General features: G+C 42.2%; 1 protein-coding gene across 2 annotated transcripts in view; it reads right to left on the reverse strand.

Moving 5' to 3' along the window:
- Positions 1–3284: 3284 nt before the first annotated feature.
- The window catches only part of LOC112074749 (glycogenin-1), a 9800-nt gene continuing 2875 nt past the window's right edge, over positions 3285–10209 (reverse strand). The window contains exons 5-8 of one of the 2 annotated variants that reach the window (XM_024141859.2): positions 9697–9823; positions 7013–7238; positions 5211–5267; positions 3285–4834 (exon numbers count right to left, since the gene is read on the reverse strand). In XM_024141859.2, the coding sequence (XP_023997627.1) occupies positions 4664–4834; positions 5211–5267; positions 7013–7238; positions 9697–9823 (581 nt within the window). In that variant the 3' untranslated portion in view covers positions 3285–4663. The remainder of the gene's footprint in view (positions 4835–5210; positions 5268–7012; positions 7239–9696; positions 9824–10209) is intronic. The other variant, XM_024141860.2, reaches the window with a different exon arrangement.

Here is a 10209-nt window from a genome sequence, read left to right on the forward strand (position 1 = left end):
GGCATTATGTGGCTGAGCCATGAGGAGACAGACCACCAGATATACCCTGGCATTATGTAGCTGAGCGATGAGGAGACAGACCACCAGATATACCCTGGCATTATGTAGCTGAGCGATGAGGAGACAGACCACCAGATATACCCTGGCATTATGTGGCTGAGCCATGAGGAGACAGACCACCAGATATACCCTGGCATTATGTAGCTGAGCGATGAGGAGACAGACCACCAGATATACCCTGGCATTATGTAGCTGAGCGATGAGGAGACAGACCACCAGATATACCCTGGCATTATGTGGCTGAGCCATGAGGAGAAAACGAAATATTTTTTTGTCCATTGTGTATTTCCGTTTGTGGTTTACACCTCCCCACACCATCACACCTCCTCCTCCATGCTTCACGGTGGGAACCACACATGTGGAGATTCATCCGTGCATTTCTGAGGCTGGTAACTCCAATGAACTTATCCTCTGCAGCAGAGGTAATCTGGATCTTCCATTCCTGTGGCGGTCCTCATGAGAGCCAGTTTTATCATAGCGCTTGATGGCTTTTGCAACTGCACTTAAAAAGTTTGTGAAATTTTCCTGATTGACTGATCTTCATGTCTAAAGTCATGATGGACTGTAATTTCTCTTTGCTTATTTGAGCTGTTCTTGCCATAATATGGACTGGTATTTTACCAAATAGGGCTATCTTCTGTACACCACCCCTACCTTGTCACAACACAACTGATTGTCTCAAACACATTAAGGAAAGAAAGAAATTCCACAAATTAACAAGGCACGCCTGTTAATTGAAATGCATTCCAGGTGATACCTCATGCAGCTGGTTGAGAGAATGCTAAGCATGTGCAAAGCTGTCATGAAGGCAAAGGGTGGCTACTTTGAAGAATCTCAAATAACAAATAAATGTTGATTTGTTTAACACTTTTTTGGTTACTACATGATTCCATTTGTGTTATTTTATAGTTTTGATGTCTTCAAAGAAAAAACCCTGGAAGGAGTAGGTGTGTCCAAAAGTTTGACTGTGTACTGTGTATGTATGTATGTATGTGTGTGATGGATGATAGACATTATCACAACAGTATATGGATACAATATATAGTATATCTGAAGAATACGTAGGATAGAATAGTTTATGTACAGCAATAGTTGAATAGGATAGACCTTGACTATAATACAGTATATACATATGAAATGGGTAAAACAGTATGTAAACATTACTAAAGTGACCAGTGATCCATGTCTATGTGGCAGCAGCCTCTAAGGTGCAGGGAAGAGTAACAGGGTGGTAGCCGGCTAGTGACATTGACTAAGTGTCAGGGCAGGGTACTGGGTGGAGGCCAGCTAGTGATGTCTATTTAACAGTCTGATGGCCTTGAGATTGAAAAATAGCTTGTCTATCAGTCCCTGCTTTGATGCACCTGTACTGACCTCGCCGTCTGGATGATAGCGGGGTGAACAGGCTGTGGCTCGGGTGGCTGAGGTCCTTTGATCATCTTCTTGGCCTTCCTGCGACACCGGGTGCTGTAGATGTCCTGAAGGGCAGGCAGGGTGCTCCCGGTGACGCTTTGCGCTGACCGCACCACCTTCTGGAGAGCCCTGCGGTTGCAGGCGGTGCATATGCACACTGGTCACTTTAATAATGTTTAGTTACTGTTTTTACATACTGTTTACCCATGTTTCACCCATACTGTATTCTAGTCATTGCCCTCCTATGCAACTATTGCTGTACATACCATTCTATCCAGGTATGCTTCAGATATACTACATACTATAACATAAGCACATGGTTTGGAGCGCTCTTAGATATCTTAATACAGCCTAGAAGTACATACACGAGGGACATGGAATCCCCTCAACATTAGAGTAGACCACTTTTGCAGCTTCAAAATGACTAACAAATATATTTTCATAATGAGTGACATCAAGTTCTTATACATGTGTTGTAACTTTGAGTATTACAATAGCAATATTGTTGTTACATAGGACTTTGGAAATTGCTTTATAATTGCATAATAAATGGAGTTATTACATCAGTGGAATAAGGAACGGTCACTATTCCTCGTGTACAGTAGTTAAAAACTCTCAGCTCATTGCTATCCAATTCAAATGTGATTACCAAAGTAATATGTCAAACCATGCTAATAAAAAGTTGCTCCAAATGGTAATTTGTTTTACTACACAGGAACAAGAACAGTTCAATGTTGTGTTCAGAGAACGCTAACAGTAACAAAATATGGCTATTAAGTGTTGAAAGGAAACYAAATATCCCAAAACTGCCTTCTTGAATCAACTATAGACAAGGTAGGTTGAAAATCAYGTTAGTTTGTATTCTGAGTAAACTATCCCTTTAAAGATGGTAGACGTGTGTGTTTAGAAGTTGTTTTGGTTAAGGATCCAACTTGCTGCTTACAATGTTTGAAAAATGGCTTTGAATTGCTTTGCAGTATGTTCAGGTATCGTAAAATTAATTGCAGCTTTCAATCTCTTCAGTGGCATGTTTAAGGAGTCATACAGTAGTTGAGCGTCACAATTTATTTATACTTCTCTGTACAAAATATCATTGGTTACACTTGATTATGTACACCTGTGGCAATGGACATTCAGGAGAATGGACATTTACAAAATGTTTCTGATAGAAATGTATTGTGTAGATCCAATATGCTGTCAGATAGATTGGAATAGTATAGGAGTGTGTGTGTGTGCTCTATTCATTCTATTTCTATCTTCAACATGCAGTTCCAGATACAGCCCTGCCATTAGTTGAAGGCTGCTAATCCAATAGTTTCAGAAAWGTACTCACTTCCTGAGATCTGTATTCAAATATTTGTAAAAAAAAGTAGTTGCTTTCTCAGATCCATATTCAAATAGGTAACAAAAGTAGGTACTCAAATAGTTTGGWTAGTAACTTTCTGAGGTCTGTATTTGGGTTTAAGAAGTGGTCCGTTTTTGGAATCTGTATTCCAATAGTTGTAGTCACCTCCAAAGTAGCTAAGTAGCCCCCGGAAAGATTTTTACTTTCCACAAAGCAGTTAAAAACTATATTTATCCCAGGTCTGAAACAGAGAGCACTTAAAATCACAACCTTTTGTTATGATTTCAATACCATCATTGAGCACGCACACCCACCCAGACAATCACCCACCCAGACAATCACACACACACACACACAGACAATCACACACACACACCCAGACAATCACACACACAAATACAGTTCAGTAGTACTAGTAGTTAGGTGGTATTTGTAGTAGCCACATAGCTAGAATAAAAGAAAGATGGAGACTTCTTCACCAGTCCTTTACTAGGTGTCTACAGAGAACAGAAACAGTGAGAACTACCGGGGTGTGTTCAGAACACACAAGGTTTCACAGTGTTTGGAAACGTCTCTATAGAGCCGTTTGTGGGTGTGTTAAGAGGGACCACAAAACTATTACATCCCATTACTTAATAGATCATTTTAGGCTGTGTGTGTGTTAGGATTCCCTACTGGCCTTATGCCCCCGTGTGCACTTGACCTGCTCACCCTGTCCCCTTCATGGATGTGAAAGCATTGGATTAATCATGGACTTGAGTTCTCACCGTGTCAAAATAATATCTGATATGGTTTTCACACCAGTCCATTCCTTTTAAATCCACAAGGCGGGGTGAAGGTACACACTTCAGGGAGAGGAAGAGACATCATGGTGTTGATGTTGGAGGGTGGTGGAGGGGAGGTTGACAAGGTAGGGCTGTAGGAGGGGTGAGCTGGAGATGGGGGGTGTCAAGTTGAGGGTAGAGAAGGGTGGAGTAGAGTGGAGCGTGGAGGTAAGTCTGTAGGAGGGTTGAATGGAGTAGAGGTGGAGGGGGATGGCAGCAGCAGAGAAGTGTTTTCTGTAAACAGTGAACGGCGACAATTCGAATAGGCCTAGTTGTGTAATAAGAGTCTTTGACGGTGGTAAGGCAACTGGTCAGACTACACAGGAAGTGAGGAAACCCAACAGGAAGTGATGACATCAAACAGGACATGGCGAAATGACAAGCGCTACGGTGGGTTTTCCACTTTAGAAACGGGCTTCCTTCACAATAATCATAATATAAAGAAACAAGCATGCACAACACGCATATGGAGAGCAAAAATAACCACTGGGATGCAAACTTTAATAAACAAAATAAGTTCTTCCATTTTATAGAGGGAAATACTTYATACCCACGCATCTCTGAATACTTTACAGAGTAAAAGCACGACTGCCCTATCTCTATCATTATCAGGCTTGACTGAGTAACTGGGTTAGAGCTGTTAGAGTCATGGGGTCTGGATGGGACTTGGTGAGGCAGAGTCACAGTGAGGTTATTACTGAGTCATTACTTACTGACCAAGGCTTCTGCACTGAGGTGGTGGTATGGGGGCTGCATAGTGTAGTAAATTGGTGTTCAAACACTGAATGGCCCAGTCTCTGCAGGGGTTATTTCTGCAGGACCGGGCCACACAGACGCACGAACACAGAGTGAAAAACAGAGAGAGAGAGAGAGAGGCCCAGGATGGGACTGTTTTTCAATACGTCATGCTCTACCGCTTTCTCTTCTGATTGGTCGAATGCCAGTTGATCCCCGCCCTGACTGACGCATCTCAGGCCTGCCAATGGATGCCCTCTCCGTCCGTCATCCCTCCTCTGGCCCTCTACTTGAGGAAGCAGTCCAGTTTCCTCTGGATGCTTTCGAAGGAGTCGGCTCCCATGTAGTCCGCCTGGCCCGCCTCCCATCGCTGCCTCCTCTCCTCACTGGACACCTGGGGCGCCTGAGGGGGAGGCGGGGGGAGGATGATCTCAACCACACTGTCACAGACCTCCTCCTATAGGGGGTGGAGGGAGAGACAGGGGAGGCAAACAAGATGAGCGTTCTGAGACATGGAAAAATACTCACTAATACAAGGGTGACGGTGACAGCCATGAAGCATTTCCCCTCAACCCAAAGCGTCGACCAATCAGCAGCTTCCTCTACAGAGAAACAGAACTAAGGGCAGGGGCCGGGGTCAGTGGGAGTGAAAAGCCAATCAGCTTCTTCCTGTTACCATGGCAACTCCAATAAGCACAGCCGGCTGGGTTTTTAGAGTTGAACTAGGGTGTCAGAAGTATAGCACTACATCGGTGACTACATCACCCTACTGCAATATTATTATTGCACTACATAGGGCATATAGTGCCCTTTCCGACATGCCCTTAGATTACCTGTTTAAAGTATCCATGAGAGACAGGGAGAGAGGTTACCATGTCAATGACTTGCCACTAGAGAGTCAACACACACACACACACACACACACACAATCAGCAAATACTGTACTTAAACTTCTTTACGATTCCACTGTGAACACACTGTACTCACATATACAAACTGTCCTTCAACAGTCCCCTCAAAACGCATACAGTGCCTTAAAGTATTCATAGCCCTTGCCTTAATCCACATTTGGTTGTGTTACAGCCCGAATTCAAAATGTATTAAATAGATTTGTTTTTCTCACCCATCTACACACCATACCCCATAATGACTAAATTAAATATATTTTTTTTKACACCCCTGAGTCAATACATGTTAGAATCACCTTTGGCAGTGATTACAGCTGTGGGTCTTTCTGGGTAAGTCTCTAAGTGCTTTGCACACCTTTATTGTACATTATTTTATTTTTTATGCTCTGTCAAGTTGGTTGTTGATCATTGCTAGACAGCCATTTTCAAGTCTTGCCATTGATTTTCAAGCCAATTTAAGTCAAAACTGTCTAACTAGGCCACTCAGGAAAATTCAATGTCATCTTGGTAAGCAACTCCAGTGTGTATTTGACCTTGTGTTTTAGGTTATTGTCGTGCTCAGAGGTGAATTTGTATCCCAAGCAGACAACCAGGTTTCTCCTTAAGGACTTTTCCTGTGCTTAGATTAATTATTTTTTTTATCCTAAAAAACTCCCTAGTCCTTGCTGATGACAAGCATACCCATAACATGATGCAGCCACTACCATGCTTGAAAATATGAAGAGTGGTACTCAGTGATGTGTTGTGTTGGATTTTCCCCAAACATAACACTTTGTATTCAGGACAAAGTTAATTTCTTTGCCACATTTTTTGCAGTTTTACTTTATTGCCTTATTGAAAACAGAATGCATGTTTTGGAATGTTTTATTCTGTACAGGCTTCCTTCTTTTCACATTGTAAATTAGGTTAGTATTGTGGAGTAACTACAATGTTATTGATCCATCCTCAGTTTCCTCCTATCACAGCCATTAAACTTGAAATGTTTTAAAGTCCCCATTGCCCTCATGGTGAAATCCCTGAGCAGTTTCTTTCCTCCCCGGCAACTGAGTTAGTTAGGACGCCTGCATCTTTGTAGTGACTGGCTGTATTGATACACCATCCAAAGTGTAATTAATAACTTCACCATGCTCAAATGGATATTCAATGTCTGCTTTTTTATTTTTACCCATCTACCGATAGGTGCCCTTCTTCGCGAGGCAATGGAAAACCTGTTATTTGTGGTTGAATCTGTGTTTGAAATTCACTGCTTGACTGATGGACCTTACAGACAATTGTATGTGTGGGGTACAGCGATGAGGTAGTCATTCAGAAATCATGTAAAAACACAGAGTGAGTCAATGCAACTTATTACGTGGCATGTTAAGCACATTTTTACTCTTTAACTTATTTAGGTTTGCCATTAACAAAGGGGTTGAATACTTTGACTGAATACATTTCAGTTTTTCATTTTTAATTAATTTATAAAAAAAATTCTAAAAACATAATTCCACTTTAACATTATGGGGTATTGTGTGTAGACCAGTGACACAATCTCAAATGAATCCATTTTAAATTCAGGCTGTAACAACAAAATGTGGAAAAAGTGAAGCTGTGTGAATACTTTCTGAAAGCCCTGAACATATCTCACAGGTCTTGTTATACACCTTTCAAGATTCAGAAACGATTGTCAGTACTGGAGATCTTAAGAACACACGCTATGAGGACACACACACACACACACACAGTACCTCAGTGCAGCCGGAGCAGAACAGTGTGTCTCCATATGAGTCTCTGAGAGCAGGTAGGACCCCAGAGGAGTAGAGGCTCCACCACTGAACCAGGAAGTCAGGGTGCAGGTCACCCGAGCCAGGGGTGAGGGTGTGACCTTTGACCTTCCCAGTCTGGGTGTCATAGGAGTAGTTCCATGGCTTCACCTTCCCCAGGAAGTGGACCACCTTAGCCTCATGACCGTACCTACAAACACACACACCAGAGGCTGTAAATCAAATGTTATTTGTCACATGCGCTGAATACAACAGTCGTAGACTGTAAAAATTCCCTGTCTTAGGTCAGTTAGGATCACCACTTTATTTTAAGAATGTGAAATATCAGAATAATAGTAGAGAGAATGATTTATGTCAGCTATTATTTCTTTCATCACATTCCCAGTGGGTCAGAAGTTTACATACACTCAATTAGTATTTGGTAGCATTGCCTTTAAATTGTTTTACTTGGGTCAAACGTTTCGGGTAGCCGTCCACAAGCTTCCCACAATAAGTTGAGTGAATTTTGGCCCATTCCTCCTGACAGAGCTGGTGTAACTGAGTGAGGTTTGTAGGCCTCCTTGCTCGCACATGCTTTTGCAGTTCTGCCCACACATTTTCTATAGGCTTGAGGTCAGGGTTTTGTGATAATATGATTCAAATGAATTCTGTATTTCATCCAATTTGCATGTAATCTTCTTTGTTTTGGGGTCTTTTATTTTGAAAATGGTATTCTGTGCTTGTTGTTTCCTGAGTCTCCATGCTAGTAATTTGGTTGCCTTTGAGTCTGCTTCATAATATCGTTGTTTCAGGAACCTGAGCTTTTTCTCTACAAATCTGGTCAATTTCCTGTTTTACCTTTTGAATCTCTGGTAATATAAGAGGGTCTTTGTATTGACTATGAGATCGTTCTAAGTTTCTTAATGTTTCCTGTAATTTCAGTAATTTCTGTGCTTTCATCTTCTTGAGAGATGATGTGGCTATGATCTTTCCTCTAATAACCGCCTTAGCTGCATCCCACAATATAGCAGGAGATACTTCCCCATTATCATTATTCTCCAGACAGATGTTCAATTCTGTCTTTATTGATTCCTTGAATGCTGGATCATTCAGAATGCTTGAATTAAGTCTCCATAGAGTATTTCTTGGTTTGCTATCAAGGTGTAGAGTGAGGTAAACTCCATTATGATCTGATAAGTCGCTCTGCCCGATCCTACAATCCTTAAACCTGTGTCTATCTGCATTGTACATGAAAAAGTAGTCTAACCTGGAGTATTCAGTGTGATGGGCTGAGTAAAAAGTAATTTATACCGCTTTAATTTTTGCKTATAAGCAGGAATCAGGAGGCTAGAATTATGGTCAGATTTAAAAGCTTTACGTCTGTGTGTGGAGTAAAGGTGGTCTAGAGTTTTYCCCCTCTGGTTGCACATTTAACATACTGATAGAAATGAGGTAAAACTGATTTAAGCTTCCCTGCATTAAAGTCCCCAGCCACTAGGAGCACCACCTCTGGATGAGCATTTTCCTGTTTGCTTATGGCAGTATACAGCTCATTGTGTGCGGTTTTAGTGCCAGCATCAGTCTGTGGTGGTATGTAGACAGCTACAAAGAAATACTCTAGGTAGACAGTGTGGTCTACAGCTTATCATGAGATACTCTACCTCAGGCGAGCAAAACCTTGATACTTCCGTAGATATCGTGCACCAGCTGTTGTTTACAAATATACATAGGCCGCTACCCTGTGTCTTACCAGAGGCTGCTGTTCTGTCTTGCCGATAGAGTATATAACCCCAAGCTGTATGTTATTAATATCGTCGTTCAGCCACGACTCGCTGAAACATAAGATATTACAGGTTTTAATGTCCCGTTGATAGGATATACGTGCTTTCAGTTTGTCCCATTTATTTCCCAGCGATTGAACGTTGGCTAACAGTACGAATGGCAAAGCCAGATTAGCCACTCGTCGCCTGATCGTCACAAGGCACCCCGATCTCTTTCCGCGAAATCTGTTTCTTTCTCCTGCGAATGATGAGGATGAGGGCCTGTTCGGGTGTCTGGAGTATATCCTTCCGACTCATTATATAAAATGTATTTGTCCAATTCGAGGTGAGTAATCGCCGTTCTGATGTCCAGAATCTCTTTTCGGTCATAAGAGACAGTAGCAGCAACATTATGTACAAAATAAGTTACAAACAATGTGAAAAAACAAACAAAATAGCACGGTTGGTTAAGAGCCAATAAAACGGAAGCCTCTCAGCCATCCTAGTGTGTGTGTGTGGTGTGCCTTCTTGCGTTGCGTACTTCTAGAATAAATTAGGCTTAACTAGGAGAGAGTGTATGTGTATGTACTGTATATGTACTGTATCTGCAGTACCAGTGTGTTATTTGAGGACAGGCCTGAGCCACTCCTCTCTTGAAACTCAACACCACACACCCTTTCAACTGACCTTGGCTTGGCTTATTAACACCAAAACATGCACACTCACTCTCACTTTTCTCCCTCATGCTCTCTCTCCTGATGCTCTCGCTCACTCATTCGCTCACTCTCGCCGTCAATCTCTCTCTCTCGCCGTTACACACACACGGGCAGGAAGCCAGGGATTTGGAGCTAAAGTGTGATGTATGAAATAACTTATACGGTGACAACACTGGAGTGTGTGTGTACCTACTGTTTGAAGGCTGGTAGATAGGTGTACATAGCGATGCTGCTGAGGTTGTAGATAAAAGGCAGGTGTTTGGAAATGTCTGCTGTTGACCAGGTATTGAAGAAACTGTTCAGAACTCCTTGGTCCCCACCTAGAGAGAGAGAGGGAGAGCGAGCGAGGGGGTGGGAGAGAAGGGGAAGAGGGAGAGAGAGAGAAAAGGGGAGTGAGAGAGAGAGGGAGAAAGAGTGGGGAGGGGGAGAGGTTAGACGAGAACATGAGTTATTTTAGGATCTATAGGAGCTTGTTGGCAGAAGAGTTTAAGGAAACTCCATAGGAGATATAGAGTTTATTGCACAACCCCGGACACACACTCTTTGTACCATGTATTTAATTATGTACTGCAGCTGCTTGCTCTTGGCTTCCATCAAAAACACATTCACACCTCAATGGGACTCACATGGATAAAACACATTCACATCTCAATGGGACTCACATGGATAAAACACATTCACATCTCAATGGGACTCACATGGATAA

This window comes from Salvelinus sp. IW2-2015, unplaced genomic scaffold, assembly GCF_002910315.2.
Source record: "Salvelinus sp. IW2-2015 unplaced genomic scaffold, ASM291031v2 Un_scaffold2795, whole genome shotgun sequence".
Lineage (NCBI taxonomy): Eukaryota > Metazoa > Chordata > Actinopteri > Salmoniformes > Salmonidae > Salvelinus > Salvelinus sp. IW2-2015.